Source organism: Sinohyriopsis cumingii, chromosome 10, assembly GCF_028554795.1.
Source record: "Sinohyriopsis cumingii isolate HCF-2022 chromosome 10, ASM2855479v2, whole genome shotgun sequence".
Classification (NCBI taxonomy): domain Eukaryota; kingdom Metazoa; phylum Mollusca; class Bivalvia; order Unionida; family Unionidae; genus Sinohyriopsis; species Sinohyriopsis cumingii.
In genome coordinates this window covers 38,078,152-38,106,019 of record NC_142970.1, presented here as the reverse complement: position 1 = coordinate 38,106,019, position 27,868 = coordinate 38,078,152, and the positions used below count along the sequence as shown (strand labels likewise).

Sequence of the window (27,868 nt, the reverse complement as noted above, 5' to 3'; positions counted from 1 at the left end):
AGATAAGTCGCCTTGCTGAATTTTACTTAGGCGAGAGGATCTACCATAGACGTCTACCTTTATACTTTAAGAGCTGTTTAACAAGATGATGGATGACTACACCGTCTACTTGTATAGTCCTGCATGACTTTATGAGGTGATGTCCCTGACAATGTCAGGGACCTCGACACATCGTTGAGTACAGCAATTACTTCGTGGCCACATATTGGCGAATCAGTTATTGTCTGTGTTGGTAATGTTGAATACCAGATCGGAGTGTTTTGAAGATGAGTGCTTTACACTCTGCCAACATATTTTAAAAATTCTTTTGGTGGTGCCAACCCATACAAATCCAAATAAACAATTCTATGTGGATCAATCACGTAAACAACCCAATGAGTACCAGGACCAGAACTTCCATCAAGATTAATGATACCGGTTTCAACAGGGTTTGATTGTTTTGGTAATTGGCCATGCATAATAACACCTCTGAAATTTTCTATATTGAATGTTTTAGCGGCATCAATTAAATCAAAACTGGACATATGAAGGAGACGTTTTACATCTAACGAAGTGTTCGGGAAGTCTCAGGCCTTTTCCATATGAGTGGGGAGTTCCTGGCAATCTTAGACCCAATTCTCTGTATTGTCTCTTTTTGGGGTGAAGTCTTTATTCCTTGACCTATTTCTATTTTTAGTGCCATCCCAGCAGCAGTTCCAACAGCACCAAGTGCGGCTGCTTGTGCAACAGCTGGGGCTGTAGTGGCTATTAACACTGGTATAGCTGCAAGAAGTGGAAATATACCACCAGTCTTGACTGCATCTTTAATGGCACCCACAGAAAGATTAAGTCTAATGCCAGTCTTTGATTGTTTGGCTTCAATGAAGTGCCTGAGGTGATGTTCTGTCAGCAATATTTTACTTGGACCACCTGCGATCTGTTCTTGCTTTAGTGCTATTTGTGCTCCACATTTATTTGCTGATTTTGACTTAAGCTTTTTAATCTGACAAGGAGTCAGACTAACACTAACATGATATGACATTATAATATCATGAGCAATTTAGTTACATGTTTTATACTGGAGCATCAATGACTCTCATTTGCCCATCAACACCTTCAAGTGGCATTGTTTTGCCTGAGAGAATAAGAGTGATTGCTCTATAACCACTAGCGGGCAGTCAAGCTATATGAACCTGGAAGTGTATATCAACGACTGATTGCCTGAACAAATCCAAATGTTCCAGTGAAAAATACTAGATTGGATACAGTGTTGTGAAATCCCACTGAGATATCTGTAAACCAGAATCAACATTACGATCACGCCCCATAAATGTCATCAACTGATGATTTGCATATACGACATGATTTTGATCAAAATTTAGCAAAACTTCTTATTTATCCTCAAAGAAACCCCAGAAACTCCAAATGTGTCAAACACCATTTGATTTCATTCCTGTGAATCTACTCTGATTTTCCTAAAGTGTGATATTATTCGTGGTGCTGACATTCCCTGCTGTGATGCTATCTACTATGTAAATAAATAAACCTGCAGCATTACTTTGAATATTGTATGTGGTCATAGTCAACCATGATAATGTTGATTTACCACCTTGATCCATTCTTCTTCGGCAAAGTGATGGAATCATTACTGGCATCCATAACAAAAGTTTCGTTAGAATAGTATTACTTTACCAGTACCAATGGCAGCATCATGGCATATTGCATCATTGTGGCTTTTCTGACAAGTACCATGGTGTGTTTAGTACCTAATATAACCTTTCTAATATTTCAACAGAATCCAAATATGTGATAGTGGAATCACACATGAGAACTCTTCATCGCCGTCCAACATTGTTTGACGTGATGCAAATCCCAAGCTGAAGTTTTCATTCATTGATGCAACTTCAGTTCAAGCTGCATTTAGTGTTATATTTCTATTATCTGGATGATCAGTTGTATCCTTTGCAAATATCATCGTTGAACCAGCTGATCTAGAGCAATCATCACTGTATCTTGCAAGGCCATGTATCATTGTGGCAACAACATTTTCCAGGCATGATTCAATACTCTTTCTGTCAAAACTGTGGCATTGTTAAATAACACCATGACACCATTATAAACAAACCAACTTGATCACCAATTCTGTATGCTGTATCATATGCTTGTAAAAGTCTACCTTCGATCTGAATGAATGCCTCAGCGGATAAGAAATATCTAATTGTATCATGAATTTGCAACTCGATTCTTCCTCGTGCATTAGGTCCATGTGAGTCATAAGAATAATAATGATAATCAGGTACTTTTTTCATCCTTGAAAACTGGTGCATCCATGTCAAATGCTGGATCAGATACACTTTTAAATATTTTATTATAACTGTTATCGTCTAACACCAAGACCATTTCCTGCTATCAGACTAGTAGTTACATTTGTTTCTTTTTCTGATAATAGTACACTGGCCAACTCTGCTAATTTTTTACTTGCAGCTTGATTTAATATTTTACTAACATTTACAGGCATAACTTCAGTGCTGGTTAATTTTACTGGCTGTGATTTTTGTCATATTAATCGTGCTAGTCTATCCTTGATTGCCAAGAATGCTTTACAAGCAACATCACCAACAACACCAATACCATTTTCATTAACAACGTCAATAGCTTTCATTGATAATTGTTTTGCAATTGATATTGCTTTTGGAGCTATCCTTCTAAATAGACCCTGAACAACATCGGAGTCCATCACTGTAGATCACTTTGTATGTTGGTAATCACGAATTTATCACACGGACCATGATCGGTCCATGTTGAGGACTATGTATGAACATCTTTTTTTAGTCATTATATCTAACTGCATAATCTCAATCATCAATAATTTCATCATCGCAGTAATCATCAACAATTTCATCAATAAGAGACAGATAAACATTAATGTCCATGATAACAAATAAATAAACGGTAAATAACCGTTTACAAATATCAGCTGCTTCATTAATGACTTCTTTGGAATTATTACTAGCTCGTTTTCCGACAACGAGGATTTCTAGTGGTTCAACATCTGCAAGGACATTAATGGGACATGGAGTAATAAGACCAAATCCTCGAGCAGCAAAACCACTTCCAGTGGCACTGGGACCAGGTTTCTATATCACATCATACTTCTTCTTCATCATCTCGTATTAAGTGTTCCATTTTTGGTTCTACTTCCTGTTTAAATTTAGTAACATTTTTATCATCCTTTTTGACAGACTGAAGATTATTAGCGCTGATATATACATCTAAAATCCAACTGTTTTAGGTTGTGGTTGAGGAGGTTGTGGTTGAGGAGGTTGTGGCTGTGGTTGTCCTCGTTGTGGTCTTTGTTGTAAAAATGAGAAATATCTATCTAATCCATCGATAAATGCAATATATTTTATATCACTATCTCTGGCCTGATCGATGTCATAGTATATTCGAAATATCCATTTGTACCAAGTTTTCTGATCTACAGGCTTATTAGCATACTCGGATTTTTAAAACAATTCTGTTACTAAACCTTGCCTCTGCAATTTCATGTAATTGACCCAGGCTTTTAATACTTCTTATGATGGCAATACTTTTGCTGGTAAATTTATTAATCAATTCAACTTTTTCTTTTATTTGTTTTGGTTCTGGTTCTGGTGTATGATCCTTTATATCTCCTATTTCAACACAAGCTTGGTCAATACCTTCAAGTATTCTCGCATTGGATCAGCAACAGCTATTTCACCTGGAAGTTCTCGTAGAATCTTTTTTGTTTTTTTTAGTTCTTTCTGCTATTTTTCCAGATGCTTTAGAGGTTTGCTCCAAAGTCGGAAGACCTTTGGCAGCCTTTGTAACTGGTTCAATCAATTTTTCTGCACCCTCTGCAAATTCCACCTGAGACTCCTGATGGTCTTGTAATTTTTGTTTGACAGAATCTCAGACGGGGAGATATTTCTTAATTGCCTCTAGTTGCTCTCAAGTTAATCTAGCTGTGTGAGATTCCATTATTGATATAATAATATTGATATAATAGCAATTTAATTATGGACATGCTACAGCAGCAGGGAGGGCGTGACCAACAATGGCTGTATTTTTCATTTTCATAGAAAGCTTTTTTTTTTCATAAATGGTCTGTTCACCCTCCCTGCAGCTCAATAAAACCCACTCCAAACTATTACTGTAACTAAGACCTAGGAAGAAAACAATGGTTGAAATTCAGTTTTACATGTTTTTATTTGTAAGGGAATAGTACAATAGCTTCACCGATAAGCATTTTTATTGCCAGGAGTTGAAAAACATGCAGAGTGGTCATTGTAAGCAAGAACAGTGAGAGGTTCATCATGTTATACACAAACATATGAAAATTTACACAAGCAACTAGCAATATATTAATTAATATCATGATAATTAAGATTCTAAAAAAATAACTATGACCAATTAATTGCCACTCCTCTTCTTTTCTTTCATTATTTGTTTATCTTTCTTTAGCATTCCCTTGTTGGACATGGAAAGAAGAGAATAACTACCCTTAATCTATTGTACATAATACTGTCTTTAACCCTGTATGTAACACTACATAACACTGTACATAACCCTGTACATAACACTGTAACACTTTATCTAACACTGTACATAACCCTGTAACACTGTACATAGCCCTGTATGCAACCCTGTACATAATGCTGTATGTATCCCTGTAGACAGCATTGTATGCAACCCTGTACATAACACTACATATAACCTTGTATGCAACCCTGTACATAACACTGTACTTAACCCTTTATGTAACACTGTATATAACATTGTATGCGACCCTGTATGCAACACTGTACATAACCCTGTATATAACACTGTATGCAAGCCTGTACATAACACTGTACATAACCTGTATGTAACACTGTATATAACATTGTATGCAACCCTGTAACATTGTACATTACCCTGTATGCAACATTGTGCATAACCCTGAATGCAACACTGTACGTAACACAACATATAACCCTGTAAGCAACCCTGTACATAACCCTGTATGTAACACTGTACATAACCCTGTATGCAACCATGTACATAGCACTGTATGTAACACTGTACAGAACACTGTATGTAGCCCTGTATTTAAAACACTGTAACACTGTATGCGACCCTGAGATGTACATATGTAAATGAGGTTTGGTTTTGTGGAGGTTTTCAGCAAATGGTAGGACAAACAAGGCAACCAGTATATCTGGTGAAGTAAGAATCTGGGAAGAACCACCAACCCACTAGAAGCTACTGGCAAGAGGGTTGAGCTGAGACCGGAATTCTTGTGGACAGAGTTGAGATAGTTGAGTAATCTGCAGTGGTGAGCACCTTTGACCACTCTGCCACCTGGGGACCTCATTAATAAAGCAGTCATCAAATGTTTGGGAAACTGCAGTATTATGTAAGTGGAATATGATCAAAATACATTATCAAACAAGGCAGGAACTGTCATATGCATACACTTGTAGCTAAAATGGCATCATGTCATAGACATGTCTTTTATGTTCTAAACAGGTTTGTTCATATTCAACTCTATTATGATTGAAATCACTGGAATATTTTTTTAAAAAAAGTATTGTCAAAGGTAGGTTGTTCACACCAAGTTTACTTGTCCACAATGACGATAACATAAATATTTGTGTAGAAACCAATTTTCTTTCAGTCAGTTACTATGACCTATGATCCCTCAATTCAATGGGTATCTTCCTTACTTCAAGTGCAAACCATCTATAAAGTACTGCAGAGCAAATGTTAGTATGCTGAAATCATTTTCGTCTTCTTTCACCTTGACCTTAGACCTTGTGTCCAAAATTGATAAGATTCTTCCTTATGCTATCAGCAAGTCATCCATAAAATTTGGAGACTCTGTCTATGGAGAACTTGCATCAAGTAACTCACATACCTAACCAGCAGAAACAGTGATCAGCAAGCCACAGTTGACTGAAATCTGCTAATATATAACCATCCATCAATTAAAAACATAAGCAGGGTTAAAAAAAAAGGCAAGGAATAACACAATACTCACTTTTACATCTGGATTTATGGGATAAACCTGTAATGAACAAAATGAAAAATACTACATAATACACTAGCAATTAACGGAACGGAGTGTCTCGTTTGGGAAAGCTGCTAATACATATCGAACCCATATTGGATTTGCAAATTTTTTAACATAATCTTAATGCTGTCACCAACACAGGAACAGTGATAGCTACATCTCAACAACTGCAAACACAAGTGAGACAAAAATCAAAATAACGATGCAAACATTGAACAATATGCAAGTCCTCCTACAAAAAATAACAATGAAACACATGCAGCACATACATTTTATACATACTGATCTATCTGCAATTAATAAGATTTCTTTTTTAAAAAATTAAGCAAACTTCAAGGTCTTATGAACATACGTTTATAGGAAATATCTAGTTTAAATTCAATATGTTCTAGTAACATGACACTGCAATAGCCAAAGAAATAAGGGCAACCTGAGTCCATTACACTACTGCAATAGCCAAAGAAATATGGGCAACATGAGACCATTACACCACTGCAGTAGCCCAAGAAAAATGGGCAATATTAGTCCATCACATCGCTGCAGTAGCCCAAGAAAAACGGGCAATATGAGCCTAACTTTTTTAAATTTTATATATTTGGTAATTCATTCATTGCACTTTCAGAAGCTTGTATTGTCCAGTTGGGCAAATTCATTTTCCCTGTTTTAACAGATGCTAAAGATAGTGTACTTTAGACTAATTCAGGATGATTCTTTTTAGCACAAGGGAGCAGTCATTTCTGTTAGCAGTGTGATCATGTAAAATTTCCTTAAGTAAAATATCCAAAGAAATGTCAGCCACATTACATCAAAGTAGCATGAAGGTATGCCAACATTCTCTCCACTGTACATGTTTGAAATGTAAACAACTTCGCCTTACATATGTCACTCTCAAAAGTATATACTAACTGGTAAGCATCCCCGAGTTGATATTCTCAAGCCTTTAAATGACTGAGATAATATTATCAAACACTTCAATGAGAGAGTTGAAGAGTATAACATACACACAGAGCTTTGCAAAAAAAACTATCCTTGCAAATATGCAGACCATTAATCACAGCCCATTTTTTGAAATTATACAATGGAAACTACCATGATGTTGAAATCAAAGCAATACATAGTTCTGGACATCAAAATGAAAATGTATAAGCCTGTCCATTTAATCCAAGTACTATGATGTCACTCCAATGACAGGTGATGTTAGAAACAATGACCCACTGAAAATGTAAAGGCCTGTCCATTTAATCCAAGTAATACGATGTCACTCCAATGACAAGTGATGTAAGAAACAATGGCCCACTGAAAATGCCATATTTTCACACACACCAAAAGTGTCAGTATTTACTAGCCCAAACTTTGTAATGATTGGACATGAATGATTTGCAGTGGTCAATACCCTGATTATTTACCATCCTGTTAACTCATTAGTATGTACATCCAAATGATTTTTTCCTATATTACTCCTGTTTTCCATACATTAACATAGATAACAGTGGTAATGGAAAAAAAATGCAAGGACCAAACCTTGATAAAAAAATTGATGTAAAAGCATATCACCTTTACTTCGAGGTCAAAGAATTGATGTAATATGTGACCTTTTCCACAAGGTTAAAGAATTGATGTAATAATACATGACCCTTACTCCAAGGTCAAAGAAATGATGTAATTATATGTGACCCTTACTCTGGGGTCAATGAACAGATGTAATAATATGTGACCCTTACTCAAGGTCAAAGAATAGATGTAATACATGTGACCTTTACCGAGATCAATGAAATGATGCAATAATATGTGACCTTTACTCCAAGGTCAAAAGACTGAGCAATTATGCCAGAATAAATCATCTTAGATTGATCCAAGCATGAGAAAAAGCCGGACCAGGTTTTTAGGAAATAAAAGCAAATGATAAGTCTTTACCACAATCGTAATGCAAATTTTCTACAACCGTGAACTAGATCTTGGTCCAACAATGTTAGGCACAAGCAAGTATATCGTCAAATAAACTGTCTTAATTTCGTATTGATTTATCCCCAATATGAAGAAAATGCATCATGGGGTTTAGGAAATATAAGCAAAGGCTTTAAACAAAACTTTCTCTGTGACCTTGACTCCAAGGTAACAAGGAACAGCAAACTTTGAGGGTTTCAGAAATGTAATGAAAGTAATACATAATAACTAAAAACATCAAACAAAATTTCTGTGACTGTAACTTAACCCGATGAAATAATGGGCTAGCAAGCATGTCAGAGAATGAATTGTCTTAGTCTGATGATAATTCATACCAAATAATGAGAATGAACTTTCTTAGTCTGATGATTCATGCCAAATAACATGAGAATGAATTTTCTTATTTTGATGATAATTCATGCCAAATACATGAGAATGAACAGTCTTAGTTTGATGATAATTCATGCCAAATAACATGAGAATGAATCGTCTTAGTTTGATGATAATTCATGCCAAATAACATGAGAATGAACAGTCTTAGTCTGATGATAATTCATGCCAAATAACATGAGAATGAACTGTCTTACTTTGATGATAATTCATGCCAAATAACAAGAATGAACAGTCTTAGTTTGATGATAATTCATGCCAAATAACATGAGAATGAAGTCTTAGTCTGATGATAATTCATGCCAAGTAACATGAGAATTAAGTCTTAGTTTGATGATAATTCATGCCAAATCACATGAGAATGAACCATCTTAGTTTGATGATAATTCATGCCAAATAACATGAGAATGAACAGTCTTAGTTTAATGATAATTCATGCCAAATAACATGAGAATGAACTGTCTTAGTCTGATAATGATTCATGCCAAATAACATGAGTTGAGGAAATATATGCAAACGGAAAACTTTACCCAAAACCTTAATTGTTGACACCACCACCATCACTGGAAACATTTTGCTTCACATTGCTTCCCATAAATATGGGCTCAACAAAAGTTTTCAAACAGGAGACTATACATTAGGCAATGTGTGTATGTGTGTGATTTGGATTTTTTACACAGCTTTAACAATTTTTCACTCATTTTGCTACAATGTCTACAGTGTGACAGTATATAGTGATGTCTAGCTCTGAGGAATCATGCCACATATATGTTGCATCATGTCCCATCTAGTCACATTATCCTGACACCAGGTCGATCAGTCCTAGCACTTACCTCTTAATGCCGAGTGTCAAGCGAGGCAGCAGCTAGCACCATTTTAATACATCTCTAGTATGACTTGGATGAGGTTTAAATCTGCCACATCCTGCATCCAAAGTGGACACTAAACACTTAGGCATCAGAAGTGGTAAGCATGCTAATTAACTGACAAGGTTATTTTAAGCAATGTCCATTAAAAGAAGTGTTCTGTCTAATGGAATAACAGGTCTGCAATGATGCTATAACATACCTCTAGTGTAGACAAATTTTCACCACAACAGAAATCTTCTATTTGATTATGACACTGCCAATGTTATTAAAAAAGTCATAGCTATGTCTTGCATCGGCCCATTACTGACAAAACAAGAAATCATGCCCTGTACTAGGGTGCATGCACATGGGGTTAAAACATTCATATTCTCATGCTTGATACGAAGAGAGGAAAAAGATACACAGATCTTATGTGAATGAAAACCAAGTTTTTACACATACCATTACCATCATTACTGTCTTCACTGCCACTGGCGGCACTGTCATTTTTGCGTTTCTTGCCACGCATTACTGGTGAACGGCTTCTTTCAGACCGTGAATCTTTGTCAGATTTTTCTGAATCTGATGCTGTTGATTCTTTATTGTAGCCAACCTATAAAACACATGCAATATTTGTACAATGCATAAAAGGATTAATAAAACCTACAAATTACATTGTACCTAAATTTGTGAACAAGAAAGCTAATCTTGTTGCCTTCATGAATAAATCATGATTCTTTAAAACTGTAATTCGTTGCTAATATTATGAGATCTTAATGAATTACAAGTAAAAGTAAGTGTTATTGCATTATGTTTTGTACATAAATTAAGGCACAATGCTATAAATACTGTTTGTAAGTGACAGACACACTGTTGGTATTATAAAACATTCTCTGACACTGAAACATTTCAATAAATTCACACAAGAGACCTTTTCTGTCAGAGCTTCTCTTTCAACAGAAAGTACAAAATGTTAACACTGACCTTTATCTAGGGTGTGTATAGACAGACATACTGGGACAGATTGATACATACTGGGATGGACTGATACATACTGGGACAGACTGATACATACTGGGACGCACTGATACATACTGGGATGGATTGATATACTGATGCAGATGCCATCAAATGAAAAACTGTAATCATCAGGCCATAATTCTGTAATGTGGGACCAAATTAATTTTCAAGATGAAAATCTGCAGTTATCAAAATCAAAAATATTTTTATACATTGCTGTGATCATAAGACCCTTAGATAAGCAAGATGGCCAATGATTCTTTTTTTACAGATCTGACATCTTATCCTAAATATTTCTGAACTAACAGCTGCCTAGATAGGCACTCAGCATTAAGAGGTTAGTGTTAGGATTGGTCGACCTAGTATCAAGATAATGTTACTAGGTGGGACATCATATACACGTCTAGAGCATGATGCCCCAGCACTAGACATCACTATAAAGTGCCACGCCGCAGACAATGTAGCGATATGACTGAACATTTTTTAAAGCTACATCTTTCACAAACTTTAGTGAATAAATGTACCGCTCTGGAGGCCTAATTGGCTAGAGGGTCAACCTCAGATGCAGGAGATCATGGGTTCTGACCATGGTAGAGTCATACCAAAGACTTATAAAAATGGTACTAGCAGCTGACTCAGCATTATGAAATTAGTGTTAGGACTGGTCAGCCTAGTGTCTGGATAATGTGATTGGTTGGGGCATAATGCTACATGTCTGTGGCATGATGCCCCAGTGCTAGACATCACTATAAACTGCCACACATTAGACATCATAGCAATGACTGGAAAATTGTTAAAGCTACAATAAAAATCCAATTCACACACACTTAATCTAAAAAAGAGGTCATCATGGAAATCCCATTTTTCTAAGAGTCATAAAATCTTGACTTCTGACCCCAAAAGCTTCCACATGGACAGAGGCGAGATGCCAGCAAACAACATAGACCACACACTTTTGGCAGGTGTATAAAAACAGATATATGACAATGCAGACTTATCTACTGAGATATCAAGTCTGCAACATTTACATGTGTAGTTAAGTTTACTGTATGTAAAAAGTTACAAAGTTAGTAACCATGGAAATGAAAATAAGCACGACTGTCACTGATGCAGGAATAACCCATTCCAATAAAAATATTTCCACTTCTCTGCATAGAGGATTGTTTAGCAGGATTTTTCTGTTAATTTATTTTCTTCTTAAAATAGTGTCGATTTTCTGATTAAATGTAAATACAGTGAAAGTCATATGGGTCACTACCGATTATTTCAGTAATGAGTGGCATTAGGTAGAAAAGCGATTATTCACCTTATTTGGATCCTCACATATCGATATTCATTTGGAAACATGCACAGGCGTATGGCTGGACACTGATAAAATATGAGGACATTTTTGGACATTGTGTGATCCAGGACAAACTAGATTGCATGTTATATGCTGTTATGTCACAAATAAAAGCCACTCATGTTGAAGAAAAAAAATTGCATTGCTCTATATTATCATGATTAGATTTGACATTTTTCTTGATCCAGTTTAATACCTGGCTACAACTGTAAAAGTCCAAAGCATTCAAAACGTTCATCTGGAAGTGTTTGTTACCATAGTTATGGTGCAGAGGATTCAACAATCAGGACTGAATGGACTTTAGTTAAACTGTATCAGTACTAAATGTTAGATTTCTAATTCATTTCAGATGCATAAAATCACCTACATGATCACATTGACATACACCATTGCAAAGTTGGCGAGAAACCCCCATATTGCATATTACACAACATTACATACCAGGCTGAACTGCTGATAAAGCTGACAAAAATTTATATATGCTACACTACTTACTTTTCTTAAACTTCTTCATTACCCAATGTTTGATGAGTAACATTTTATTTTGAAGTAGTTCATACTTCACTGCAGTTTCTTAGTAGTTACAGATAATAGAAAAAGCATCCCAAACATACATGTAGGTAGTATGTCTAGTTAGTTACATTATTAATTATATATATAAAGCAAAATATATATAAAAAAGCAAATTTTCTGGTTGCATCGATTCTGTTAGATGGTTATTGCAGGTCACTTATGCAAAATTGGCGAAAGTTTGGTTTTGAATTGTTTAAATTTAACAGCATACTGTGCACATGTATAGTAATTTTGGTAAACATTGCAGCCTTAATAATTGTGAAGCCATATAATGTAGAAGCTGCCATACCACATGCATATAGCAATCGGGTCCACAGGGGTCTGACTCTTGCTTCTTGTCAGGCATCTTCCTTGTTAGCATGCTGGGCGTTGGGTGATATGCTGAGAGTAAACAAAAATAAATACTTATACAAAAGATATATAAAGTAAAACATCATAAATAAGGTCACAGTAAAATCACTATTAAGATAATGGCAAAAATACATAATTAATATCAAAGTAAGTGATAATTAAGGCCAATAATTACAGCTAGAAATGTGCTCATGGAACAGAGATGCCCTGCCAGAAACTGACCTAAATGTAAACAGCAGGCATGCCATGTGATGTCATGTCATGCCATTTGATGTCATGCAGATAGTACATTATGTTCCCACTACTGTCATTCATTTGGGTTTCAGGATGCAACACCATTTTTCAGTACATGACAGGATATACATGGCAGCTAGTATGTTTCATGGTGTAAGAATCCAGGAAAACTCTGGGAAAAACCACCAAGACATACGAAGCTACTGTGAAATTTTCTCACATGCCCACATTGGTCGATTCTGAGACTTGAACCCACACAAGGGTGAGATGTGTGAGTTGTCTGTAAAGGCAAATGCTTAGACCACTCAGCCACCAGGGGTCACTGCTGATCATGGTAAAGCAACATAAGGTGGACTTAACTGGAAGGAAATGTGCTGCATAGTAAATGAGACTAAACAAATGTGGTTGCCATGGGGAAGTGGACTTTATTCAGAGGTGGTCACCGTAAAAGACCACCTCACCTATTTAATGTAAAGGAAGGTCTTGCTTTTCTTACATTATCACCCAAACAAACTCAGTATCACACAAAGCCATGTCAATAAGTAAAGCCCACACTCAAAATTAAAAAGGTATAAAGAAATGGACTTCTCATGGATTCACCATATTTGTTTTGGTCGATCCCAACTTGGAACTCTTGTTTTTGTTATCATCATCATTATTACCATTGTGGATACAATAATTAGCCATATATATATATATATATATATATATATATATATATATATATATATATATGATTAGAAAACATGTTTTGGAGTGTGTTAAATACACTCATGAAGTTATGTTTATTATGTTGGATGAAATATAATGTGAAACTTTGAAAAGTTATTTTTGCATTAAGAGAGAGAGAGGAGAGGCCCAAGTGGGTGCAATACTACAAACACTTGACCAGTTCACAAAACAGTGTGGTATAACTGTCTCTTTCTTTTCACTGAACTCATCCAAGATGACATCATCCCATTTTAGTTTTATTGAAAATGCAATCACTAGATCCAAGACGACAAGAGAAGCATTTATTGTCCAAGATGACAAGGGAAGCATTTATTGACCAAGATAAAAGAAGCATTCCCATTTAGTTAGTTTTATTTTAAAATAGATGAGAACCGAAATCTCTAGATTTAGAGGGTAACCAAGATGACAAGGGAAGCATTTATTGACCAAGATAAAAAGACAAGCATTTATTGACCAAGATGACAAGGGAAGCATTTATTGACAAAGATGACAAGACAAGCATTTATTGACCAAGTTATCAATATAAGCATTTATTGACCAAGATGAAGCAAACTCCACTGTGCTGGCCATTTTTCAAGTCATTCTTTTACAACCATCAACAGGGGGGCCGAGTGGTATAAAGCGCTCTCCATTACGGATCACTGCCGTCTCACCTCTGCGTGAGTTTGAGTCTCGGATTCGGCTAATGTGGGTATGTGAGAAAGCTTGCCAGTAGCTTCTCATGGGTCGGTGGTTCTTTCTGGGGTTTTCACGGGTTCTTCCTGCACCATTAATACTGGCCGCCATGTATAGCCTATTGCGTGCTGAAAAATGGCGTTAAACCCTACAACAAGAACTATAACAACAACCATCGACAAAATGGAAAAAGTGTATGATCCAATTCTTTTATGGGATATTCCATTTAAACATACAAGGTACTCAGGGAAGGCACTTTTAAAAAAAATATATTATGGTGCACAGATTACAAGAGACACATGCAATTGCATCTATGGATGAATATTCTATATTAAAAGTGCCTTCCCTGGGCCCAATATATATTTTATTGGAACATCCCTAAGCTGTTTTTTAGAAGTTAACGTTTTTTTTTTATATTTTTAATATAGTCAGTCATATCTGATGGGTGAGTCACATAGTTTGTACCAGTCTGAAAGGGAGATAATTTGTACCAGTCTGAAAGGGAACAACAGTGGCTCAGTCATTAGCATGCCTTAATCACAAACAAAAAGGTCCAGGTTCAAATCCTGCCATAAGAACAGCCTGGGTCAGCTACCATAGTAAAGTGCTTTGGTACTAAAAACCTACTTGAGTTGTTGTACAATACAAGATCCAACAAATCCAATAGCAAAACCAATTTGAAAGCCCTCCAAGCCACAAAGTGTCCTGTCAAATTTGGTCAAATTATGCAGCTATCATTTGAAACTTTCTGTTTCTAGCAGCAGTATCTGTAGAAACTGCCTTTCATCCAAGAATGTTACCTGTAAAATTTTAAAGAATCATGTTAATTGGCTTTTAGTAAGTGTGTGTGATTTGGATTTTTAATGTAGATTTAACAATTTTTCAGACATTTTGTTATGATGTCTGCAATTTATAGTGATGTCTAGCACTGGGGCATCTTACCGCAGACATGTAGCATCATGACCCACCCAGTCAGATTATCCTGAAATCAGGCCTACCAGACCTAACACTAAACCCATAATGCTGAGCACATAGCGAGGCATCTGTCAGTACCATTTTTTTAAAAAGTCTATGGTGTGACTTAGTCCGGCTTCAAACCCGCAACCTCCATCATCCAAGGCAGACAATCTAGCCACAAGGCCATTAAAGCAGTTTATAATTTGTTTAAAGGTTTATCAAGCCAGAATTCTTCTTGTAAATATATAAAACTTCTGTTCAATCGCTTTTAAAAGTCATGTAAAGGTGTTTTGTTTTCTTAGTAATAGCAGCCATTTTGTGCTTTCTCTGAAATCTGGTATTATGTGGGTAGGTGCTTTTTCAATGTTCATTTTTTTAATACAAATCTTCGTAGTATTAGCCAAATCTGACTGGACTGGAATCATTTGTATAAATCTGCAAAAGCTTCATCCTATGAAAGGTCATATTGGATAACAGTAGTTATCAGCTGGTTGGTCTATGGTAATGGTGGCCATACTGGATGGCAGTGGTTACCAGTTGGTTGGTCTGTGGTAATGGTGGCCATACTGGATGGCAGTAGTTATCAGCTGGTTGGTCTGTGGTAATGGTGGCCATACTGGATGGCAGTGGTTGTCAGTTGGTTGGTCTGTGGTTATGGTGGCCATACTGGATGGCAGTGGTTACCAGTTGGTTGGTCTCTGGTAATTGTGACCATACTGGATGGCAGTGGTTTTCTGTTGGTTGGTAAGTGGTAATGGTGGCCATACTGGATGTCAGTGGTTTTCTGTTGGTCGGTCTGTGGTAATTGATGGCTAAACTGGATGTCAGTGGTTTTCTGTGGGTTGGTCTGTGGTAATGGTGTACCAGACACAAGAGCTCCCCAGTGTTTCAAACTCCATCTAAGTTCTCATACTGTTGTTTATTACTGCCTCGCTTGGCGGTAAAGATCAAAGAGCTAACTTGGTAGCACACTGGCATTTTCTGGCTGTTTTATAACCATATATAACCGAAAATTGGTACACTACTCTATTGTGTTGCAAGAAGACCCGAACTAATAGCTGTGATAATATTGCTGTATCTGATGATATTGCATTCAATGACACTAGAATGTAAAAAAAAAAAAAAATACATCTATTTGGTAGGCCACTGACAGTTGTGGAAAATGAATAATTTAAAAACGAAAAAAGAACATCAGAAAGGACCCAAAACATACAACAGAACCACAAAAAAATACAATATGAGAAAGTGGTCAGTCACAACCAATACAAGCTATCCCCAAAAATACTTAATTAAAGAAAACAAACAAAAATATACAATATGAGAAAGCACACAGGAACAACCCATACAATCACCCAAAAAGATACTTAATTAAAGAAAACAAACAAAAAACTGTAACAAATAGCATTCACCTTGAACAAATACACTAAGCCTACAGGTACAACTAGTTAGGAAGGTGGGCCATACTCTAATGGTCTGAAAAGATCAGAAGAGGAGTGCCCCCGCAAAACAAAACAAAAAACAACAACAAAAACTAGATGAACATTATGAGATGTATTAAAAATGAAAATCTGAAACAACTTGAGTTGTAAAGAAAGTTATTCAAAAACTTTATTTGTTGTCATATATTAAAGAATGCATTAATTATAGAAGTTATTTTTAAAAAAATCAAATTCAGTCTGCATGTTAATAGATAGTAAAGTTATAAGATTTAGTAATGAAAAGTTTATGTAGTCTGAGTCTAGAAATAACCGTAAGAGTCGCTAATTCCATGTGTGAAATCCTAACTTTTTTAACAGTATTTTTATTTATTTTGAAAGCTACTGGCAAACGTTCTCATGTACTCTAATTGTCCGAGCCTGAGATTTGAACCCGTGTAGCTATAGGTGCCATAGCAATGTAATTAGTCTGTAAAATCATTTTAATTACTGCAGTATTATTAGCAGCATGTAGCTGTAAATTATCATAAGTTTTAATAATTATAATAATTTTAGTTTTAAAAATTATGAATCATTTATATTTACAAATTAGCTGTGCAGCTCTAAATTATCATAAAGCAATTATATTTTCCAGTCTTGTGCATATTACATACAGAAGAGAAAATGCTGATATGTATGCAATTATTCATTGATAAAAATGACTTACGATGGAGGAAACAATCATATTTAAAGCATCTTCGGCAGAATAACGTATGAAATGAATGCATTGTCTGTTCCCGTGGTACGGATCGAGCGTTCGGTCCATCAATACTTGGGGTGCATTCTGGTGGAAGAGTGGTAGGATCACGATGTAACTCCAACAAATCTCTGTATCTGTGAAAAAATGTACATATTAAAATTTAACCGTAAAACATTTTCTACAAACTTAAATATATCACACTCAATTTCGCCATCCTATGCCAGTAACGTGTATATCATGTTGTATGAACTCAAATACAGCACCATCAATTTCACCATCCTTTGCCACTGCCACATGCAAAACCTTAAATATAGCACCATTAATACCAGCGTACGTTACTGAGATTTGGATTACTGTCAACTATTCCGCATTAGCATTAAATCTCAGTTGAATGGCACAACTGGTTAAAGTGAGAAAAAAAATATCAGTCATTCAGACAAGAAAACAAACCTACCAAAATAAAATAAAATGCTTAGTTTTAGCATACTTGGCATGCTACACGATTTTCACTGCTTATAGCAAAAATCCTTCCTGGAAATAAAACAATTTGTAAGATGATTGCTATTATTTTACTACAAGCAACGGTCTGTGAAAATGAAGTACACAAAAGACGTGGTATAGTTCATTGCACACAGTTATTAATCATATCAACATCTGTTTCTGATTGAATTTTCACATTAGCATCTTGAAATGTGGCTAAAATTATCAAATTCATTTTGTGCATGAATGATTTAAATTCAGATCATGTTGACATAAAGCGTAACAACATTCATTCAATATGTATTGAAGAAAAATGGGTCCATGTACATATAATCGGCCATGTTTGTCCTGGGTTCTGGAAGGGTACATTTTTTATACCGCAAAGTAATCAAAATGAGGCAACAATATAATGCTCAAATACGGAAGATGATTACTCCTTAACAAACAATTGACTCCTCCACAGGTTATGTTGCATTGGAGAATATTACAAAAACAGATCACCCTATTTGAGCATTTAATGAGTGGCAAGTGCCATGCTATTGAAATATTTCATGCACGAAATGAATTAAATAATTTTACATACATTTTAGGCTGTGAAAATTCACTGAGCTACATTTGTGATGCTGTGTGGAACGAACTATAATTATCTCCATTCTGTTCAAGTTTGGTATTGCTGATTTCTTTAAACACATCTGATTGCTGAGATTAGTTGAGATGTTTTTGTTGTTGTAAGGTTCAGCGCCTTTTTTCAGCACATTATAGGCTATACAAGAGGAATAGCGGAGCAAAACAGGAGGAATGTTTAATGCCAGGCAGTTTGAGTAAAGTGCCTCACCCAGAAAATACAACAGTAGCTGACATGGGCGGAGTCAATGGTAGTAACATAATATACACCCTTCTGACTATGAGTCTGGTACACTAATCAATGATGTACTAGACTCAAGTGAAAACATGATACTTGAATCAGTCACCACTTAATGGAACCACGCATCCAACTATGCTTCTTCGCTAGCCAAGGTTCCTACGTATCAACCCTATCAAAGATATTTCCGAACTTTGTCCTAGTAATATCTATTGGATTTCATGAACTGTCTCCCTTACTATGTAATGCCAACAAACCAATAGCATGTAGCAGGGGTGATCTGTCCATCAGCTGAAAATGGTGGCGGCAACACACTTAAAAAGGATACTTCGTAAATTTAATATCAAAAGTATGACTACATACCATAGTGAGGCCATTACATGTGTATTTGAGGGAAAGGATGCATTTTTACCAATATGTACCAGCAGTGGAAAATTGCTTATCTATGGGTCCATTCCAGTTGTGTGCTCCACTTGTCTCGACCTTGTAGGAACAGTGATCAAATTTGAACGTGACTTTGATTGGATGCAGTGGCTTGCTGCCGCATCAAATGAAATTCACAAACCCAAAGTACCAAAATATATGAACAATCTGCCATGGTGAAGATAGGGTTAACATGTTGGAACCTTGGCTAGCGAAGATGCCAACTATGGAACACCAAAGCACAAATAGGTAGTCAAATCTATGTATCTCTGAATGGATTCCAATTATTCCAAAGAAACTTTATTACTTTTTGATCATTCAATTTGTGACATGTGAGCTATAAAATCCACGACAAATGGTATTCCACAATAAATTAGTGAAAATACAAAATTATTCTAGCTTATTCTCAACGGTCCAAGGGAGCTAACCCCCCAAAATGAAGGTACAAAGGCCTTTACAGTCCTCCAACCCTTCACTCTGTAATAAACAAGATCACTTGAAAAATGAGCAAAACCTTCTTTGGATTACTGGCTTTTCAAAACAATATACTGTAACAAAATTACAATATCTTTAACACCTCCTTGGAAGTCACAATCTTCTCTCAGGTAGTTGAAGAAAGATTTTTGTTACATCATTTTCTATCTCTTTAAATCAAAGATCATCGAACCTATTGAGTATTTTCATCACTTCCAATCTTAAACACCTCTAGTCTTGATCACTTCCAGTCCTTATCACTTCTAGTCTTAATTCTTCTAGTTCTAATCACTACTTGTCTTGATCACTTCCACCAGTATCACTTCTAGTCTTAATCAAATCAAGTCTTAATCACTTCTAGTTTTAATCGTAACTAGTCTTAAACATATCTAGTTTTAATCATATCTAGTCTTAATCATATCTAGTCTTAATCAACTGGGTGTCAGGTCACAGTTATTTCATTCAGAGAGCTTTAACCAATCATAAAACACATGACAGTCTTTTGTGTTTAGTCAAGACAGATCTAAGTTTTAACTCATAAGCAGCAGGTCATTTCTCCTTATTTATACTGCAGTAGCTGTGGTCCCAAACCGCATTATGTATGGAACTGTGTTATAGTGAGAAATGCTGTAACCACTGCACAGTGAGACTGAAGTATGTTCAAAAATTACAGTATTGCAGTATAATGTTTCAAAAGGAAATAAACATTTAACACCATGTTTCATGTTGTTTTCTTTCAACCCACACTATCTTACATTTAACTGACCAATCAAAATACACCAGTTCAGTAGAGCATTACTGTGTTATATGCAAATCTGAGTTATAGTGAGAAATGTTAAAACCACAGCACAGTGACAATGAATTATGTTCCAAATTACAGTATCGCAGTTATAATAACATTTCAAAACAGAATAAACATTTAACATAATGCTTCATGTTTCAACCCATACTGTCTTCCACATAATTGACCAATCAAAATACAACAGTTTACTTTTGTTTATGAAGGCCACTGCAGTACAGCATTATATGCAGTACTGTGTTATAATAAAATATGTTATACTGAGGGGGAACTGTGTTCTAACAAAACATGCTACGCTAAAGGAGTACTGTGCTATAAGAAAACATGTTAAATGGTGAGAGAACTCTATGCTAGATTTAACACATCACCTCAAAATTTAAACCAATTGCACCAAAGAAAAGAAGAAGATTTTAACTCTTTTATTTATGCTAATTTTACACCAACACATGCTTTGTCCTGCACAAGTTATACAATCAAACATTTCTATACAAGTCAGAATACATAGCATGTTCAAGAAATATCCATGATTCAGGTGTGTATCTACAAGCTGGTATTCATGGCTAGTACAAAAAGTGTCGTGCTTTATGGGTGTACCTGCAAAATATACATGGCATGTACAAGAAAATATTTAAGCTTTAGGCGTGTACCTGCAAGCTGGGATACACAGGATGAATAAGAAAATACCTACTTTTCCCTCAAGTCCAACGCTGAACCCTTCTCAGGGAAGACTTCAGATATGGCTTCAAAAATCATCCTACCTGGCACATTACAATGTGATGATGATTCACTTGCTTCATCTTAAGAGAGAAAGAAAATGCATCTTTATTATATGCTCAGTTTATTCTCCGTTAACTTTACATTGTCAGAATCGTTCAATATTTTACAATACAGCACACCTTCATATTGCATTCATATGCATAAAGGAGAACTACTTTCTATTGTAAACAATCAATAGACATCGACGCAAGTACTTTTTGATTTGTAAACAAATCATGTATACTCGCGTAGTAGACGCTTTACATTTTGGCTGATTAAATTTGTTTCTGAATAAAGTAAACCAAATGTTTTGTGGACTGCCACATTCCAGATGCTTTGGCACATTCCATGTTAACTTTTTTGATACAATGTTTTGGAATTAGGTTAGCTATACAGTTAACGCAAAGAAGGGTCCTTACAAATAATATACAAGTGACAAGGGATAAACTGTCTTCTTTAGCTGGTAATAAGAATGGCAAAAAAAGATACTGACTTTTACATCCTATAAAATTTCCTTATAATGTACTTTCTTAGTTCTGTAAATCCAAATTACATGAGCCATACCATAGGTTCTCAATCATGATTACACATTTCGAAATTGTACTGTAATTTAGAATATAAGTGCAATTACATCCTCCTTACTGCACTAAAAATGAAACAAGCATTAAATTCTATAGTGTCTTTTTGAGAATTGCAATTGAAAGTCTTCATATTTTTCCCACATTAAGATTTCAAACATTAAATGGCAGAAACAGAAACTCATTTGCAGATGCCAACACGCTTCTACCTTGCTTCTTCAATCCGATGTATTTCATGTGGAATTGTCAGATACAAATCTAGTCATTAATCATGAAATTGCCTAGAATCGACAAAAATACCAAAATCTATTCATTCCAGATCAATTGGAAAAGTTGTTGCAATGTGCATTCATTCACAACATGACTCCAAAGTTAAATGACCAAAACATCATTTTATTTCAAAAGTTATGTCTAGCACACAACTAAGTTCAAAATTTATCTGGGCGGAGTTATGTGTGCAGTAATAATGTAATGATGAATCTGCGCTTGTGTATTTAGTTTGGAATAGGGCATACATTCACTTTGTTTCTTGTAGTGTATTTGGTTAATATAATGTTACTAATGTTAAATGCAGTCTAATAATAATAATGTTACCGATGTTAAATGCAGTCTAATAATAATAATGTTACCGATGTTTAATGCAGTCTAATAATAATAATGTTACCGATGTTAAATGCAGTCTAATAATAATAATGTTACCGATGTTAAATGCAGTCTAATAATAATAATGTTACTGATGTTAAATGCAGTCTGATAATAATAATGTTACCGATGTTAAATGCAGTCTAATAATAACAATGTTACAGATGTTAAATGCAGTCTAATAGTAATAATGTTACCGATGTTAAATGCAGTCTAATAATAACAATGTTACAGATGTTAAATGCAGTCTAATAATAATAATGTTACCGATGTTAAATGCAGTCTAATAATAACAATGTTACAGATGTTAAATGCAGTCTAATAATAACAATGTTACAGATGTTAAATGCAGTCTAATAATAATAATGTTACTGATGTTAAATGCAGTCTAATAATAATAATGTTACAGATGTTAAATGCAGTCTAATAATAATAATGTTACAGATGTTAAATGCAGTCTAATAATAACAATGTTACAGATGTTAAATGCAGTCTAATAATAAATAATAATAATGTTACCGATGTTAAATGCAGTCTGATAATAATAATGTTACTGATGTTAAATGCAGTCTAATAATAATAATGTTACCGATGTTAAATGCAGTCTAATAATAATAATGTTACCAATGTTAAACGCAGTCTAATAATAACAATGTTACAGATGTTAAATGCAGTCTAATAATAATAATGTTACCGATGTTAAATGCAGTCTGATAATAATAATGTTACTGATGTTAAACGCAGTCTAATAATAATAATGTTACCGATGTTAAATGCAGTCTAATAATAATAATGTTACCGATGTTAAATGCAGTCTAATAATAATAATGTTACAGATGTTAAATGCAGTCTAATAATAATAATGTTACCGATGTTTAATACAGTCTAATAATAATAATGTTATCGAATTAAATGCAATCTGGTCAAAACATTCAGAACATCTTCAATTTCTTAGAATTATTTTACCGCTGTTAAATTTCAAGGGTCAGGATCAGAAAATTAGAGTCCATATATCACGTTATGAAGAAAGAATTCCACATGAGAATATGCAGACAGATATCCACATGTTAATATGCAGACAGAATTCTACATATTAATATGCAGACAAAATTCCACATATTAATATGCAGACAAAATTCCACATGTTAATATGCAAAATTCTACATATTAATATGCAGACATAAGTCTACATATTAATATGCAGACAGAATTCCACATTTTAATATGCAGACAGAATTCCACATGTTAATATGCAGACAGAATTCTACATGATAATATGCAGACAGAATTCCAAATGTTAATATGCAGACAGAATTCTACATGTTAATATGCAGACAGAATTCCAAATGTTAATATGCAGACAGAATTCCAAATGTTAATATGCAGACAGAATTCTATATGTTAATATGCAGACAGAATTCCAAATGTTAATATGCAGACAGAATTCTACATGTTAATATGTAGACAGAATTCCACATGTTAATATGCAGACAGAATTCTACATATTAATATGCAGACAGAATTCCACATATTAATATGCAGACAGAATTTTACATGTTAATATGCAGACAGAATTCCAAATGTTAATATGCAGACAGAATTCTACATGTTAATATGCAGACAGAATTCCACATGTTAATATGCAGACAGAATTCTACATGTTAATATGCAGACAGAATTCCAAATGTTAATATGCAGACAGAATTCTACATATTAATATGCAGACAGAATTCTACATGTTAATATGCAGACAGAATTCTACATGTTAATATGCAGACAGAATTCCAAATGTTAATATGCAGACAGAATTCCACATGAGAATATGTAGCATTCCACTGATGAAAATTAGTTAGTTATGACCCTACCTCTACAGCAGTGATTGCGATCTGATGATTTTTTTTATAAATTTTTCTATTTAAGCACACACATTTGCCTTTCTTTCTGTTTGTCCCAAATGCCAAACAAGATGCTGTCAGTTCAAAACTTGGAGAGGCATCCCAATGGTTTTTCCATTTCTTTTCTTTTATTTTTATTGTAAAGCTTTCATAAGCTTGCTGATCAGAATCTTTTCTTTCTTTTTTTTTATTTCCGTCCGGCAATCAAACTAGTGTACAGATACACTGACACACATCAAATGCTTACGAATATCAATTCTGCCGATCCAATCAATAAGATGGATACAACCCAGCTGATCCAATAAGGTGGAGATAACTCTGCTGATCTAATCTGTAAGGTGGACATAACCCTGCTGATCCAATTAGTAAGGTTAATAGAGACATTAACAGAACTGAACACCCGACAAATCAGCACCTCAGGAAAAAAAATTGCTTTTTGTAAATTGGAATCAAATTTTTAGAAAAATAAAGTTAGATATAAATATTTGAAAAGCATAAACTATTTTGGTACAGAGTACTTGTATACATCTAGACATGGTGAAATCACATTAGTGAAATCAAATCAAATCAAAATTTTATAAGACAAGGTCTAAAAAACATTACAAAGCACACTAATGTGATGTAAAAGTAGCCAGTTCATTTAAAGTATGTTTTATGTTTTGTTTCTTGTTTAAAGTAAAGCAATTTTAATGCCATATCAAAATACATGCAAAAGAACACTGACTATGGGGCATGTGGACGTTTAGGAAACAAAAGTATTTCCCATCGGCTGACCATCTCCATTTTTCATTGCCAAACCTAGCACCTTTTCCCCCATGGGGTATATAAATTTATAAATATTTTCCCCCCTGAAATTGATCCGTGCATCTGAACTGGCTTAGCCCAGTACTTGACGTGCTTAGCATATTATGTATCCTAATGATTATAATGTTTACAAAAACAACAATCAATCCTATCTACTTACCCTAATTTTAAAACCAATGCAACAGGTAACACACATAATTGTTATTTTGGCCTTCAGAGAAAGCACCTTTATAAAACAACTTGCCCTGAGCCAGAATATTAGCAAATATTTTCTTCAACCACTGCAATACTATGTACTCTGACACGACTCCATCTGCTATACTTATATAATATTCAGTCTAACTGAGTACAAAGTGGTGGCCATTACACCAGCCTGAGTGGACAGAAGTCAATACACTTTGTGTATTCTGTATATACCTCTTTTATCCTCGTCTGGGTATGTATTAAGTAAAGCCTCAACAAGCTGGAAAAAGAAGTCGTCATCCATCAGGGACCGATCCCTATCTCCATGCACCTTTCCATCATAATTCTTCAGCAGTTCCTCAATAAAGACAGTGTCTTTCTCAAGCAACTCATCCCCCATGTACGGTATATTGTGAAGAACTGTTTCATCTTCAACCTATTTGAAGAAACATTGAATTTAGAAGATCTTTACATCTTGGAGAAAATAAAACAAACAAAAATAATTAGAAACATAACACAGAGACAAGACATGAATATATGAAAGTGTGGGTACAAAATTAGAAACATAACATAGAGGCAAGACATAAATATATGAAAGTGAGGGTACAAACTTCAGCCATATGGCAATAACCAACCAAAGTTAAGTTAATGCAGAAAATATGACCTGTAATATTTTTAACAGACCACCTTAAAATCAGCTGTACCGTAACCATCCCAAATACAAAATAATGATACAGAGTATGTAATGAGGATAACAGAAAATCCACATTCCCGCAATGAAAAAGAATCCATCCACTGTTTCCATCATGGCTACAAAAATTCATTCACTTACATGTATTGCAAGACTTAATATAAACCAAATCCCAATGATCTTAACTTACGATGTACATGTCTCCCACACATTCAGACTTGATATAACCCAAAACCCAATGATATGAACATTAACTGTACATGTCTCCAACACATACATACCTGATATAAGCCAAAACCCAACGATATGAACACCTACTGTACATGTCTCCAACATATACATACCTGATATAACCCAAAACCCAATGATATGAACATCTACTGTACATGTCTCCAACACATACATACCTGATATAACCCAAAACCCAATTATAAGAACACCAACTGTACATGTCTCCAACACATACAGACCTGATATAACCCAAAACATAATTATAAGAATACCAACTGTACATGTCTCCAACACATACAGACCCGATAGAAACCAGAACTCAATGATCTCAACTCCTACTGTACATGTCTCCATCACATACAGACCTGATATAAACCAAAACCCAATGATCTGAACTCCTGTTGTACATGTATACATACAGACCTGGGGGCCCCGAGTGGCAGAGTGGTCTAAAGCACTCTCTGTTACAGATCACTGCCATCTCAGCTCTGTCTGCATGAGTTCAAGTCTCGGGTTCTGCCAATGTGGGTATGTGAGAAAGCTTGCCAGTAGCATCTCATGGGTTGGTGGTTCTTTTTTAGTTTTTCCTCCACCATTTATACTGGCTGCCACGTATAGCCTGTCTTGTGCTGAAAAATGACGTTAAACCCTACAACAACACACGGACCTGATATAAACCAAAACCCAATGATCTGAACTCCTACTGTGAATGTCCCCCATGCATACAAACCTGATATTCCACAAAACAACAACTTATAAAGGTCATTATTATTATATACCAGGGCTCTCAAATGAATTGTAGGATGAAGAGTCCTGGACTCTTCACTGATGAAACTCAGGACTTATTAGACAATTTCTGCAAGTCCCTCATTTTGAGAAAGACAGAAAGGAAAAGGAAAACAAGTTCATAATTTCAATATCTGGACTAAATTCTTTGCAATTTATATCACACTAAAAAGAACTTTTTTTTTCAGTACAAAAGAATGTTAAGTTTAAACATAACACATTAAAAAAAATTATTTGATTTTATCCTGAAAAATACTCTAAAACAAAAACCAAACCACAACAGTAAAATTGTCAAGAATGATCACTTAGAATGCTGTGTTGTTTTCCCTGCAAGGATAACAGCATCTCCATTCCCACCAAAGAATAATACAAGTCAACAATGTACCATATATTTAATTACCATCATTAAACAAAAACAATATACCATGCAGCATATGTGCAAAATCACTATGTTAATTAGTAATCTGCCTTAAATGCTTTGAGATTAGCCTAAGGAATAAAGGTTTGATATAACATGGCCTCAAGCTGGCACATGTACACAACCTAAAATACACGTAGCTTGAGACTGCAGAACTAAACTGTCGTCAAAGATGAATTGACACAAAGCTTTAAGTACTGACACTCAAATGTCTCACAGTCCAATGAAATTCTTTTGTCAGTATTTATGTTATTTTCATCACAAATAGAATGATTCTGCTGACTTGATTTTAGAAGTCAACATACTTTTTGCACACTCTTTCAAAGAGTCTCCTGATAATGTAATGCCATATAGAAATCACAATGATAATGTAATGCCATATAGAAATCACAACGATAATGTAATGCCATATAGAAATCACAATGATAATGTAATGCCATATAGAAATCACAATGATAATGTAATGCCATATAGAAATCACAATGATAATGTAATGCCATATAGAAATCACAACGATAATGTAATGCCATATAGAAATCACAATGATAAT

General features: G+C 34.9%; 1 protein-coding gene across 2 annotated transcripts in view; it reads right to left on the bottom strand.

Annotated features, from left to right (window-relative positions):
* Positions 1–27,868, bottom strand: part of LOC149789891 (histone-lysine N-methyltransferase EZH2-like) — a 104,376-nt gene that overhangs the window by 59,460 nt on the left and 17,048 nt on the right. The window contains exons 5-10 of one of the 2 annotated variants that reach the window (XM_089971963.1): positions 25,427–25,628; positions 21,023–21,131; positions 17,264–17,430; positions 12,462–12,553; positions 9,700–9,850; positions 6,023–6,049 (exon numbers count right to left, since the gene is read on the bottom strand). In XM_089971963.1, coding sequence (XP_089828089.1) covers positions 6,023–6,049; positions 9,700–9,850; positions 12,462–12,553; positions 17,264–17,430; positions 21,023–21,131; positions 25,427–25,628 — 748 coding nt within the window. The remainder of the gene's footprint in view (positions 1–6,022; positions 6,050–9,699; positions 9,851–12,461; positions 12,554–17,263; positions 17,431–21,022; positions 21,132–25,426; positions 25,629–27,868) is intronic. The other variant, XM_089971964.1, reaches the window with a different exon arrangement.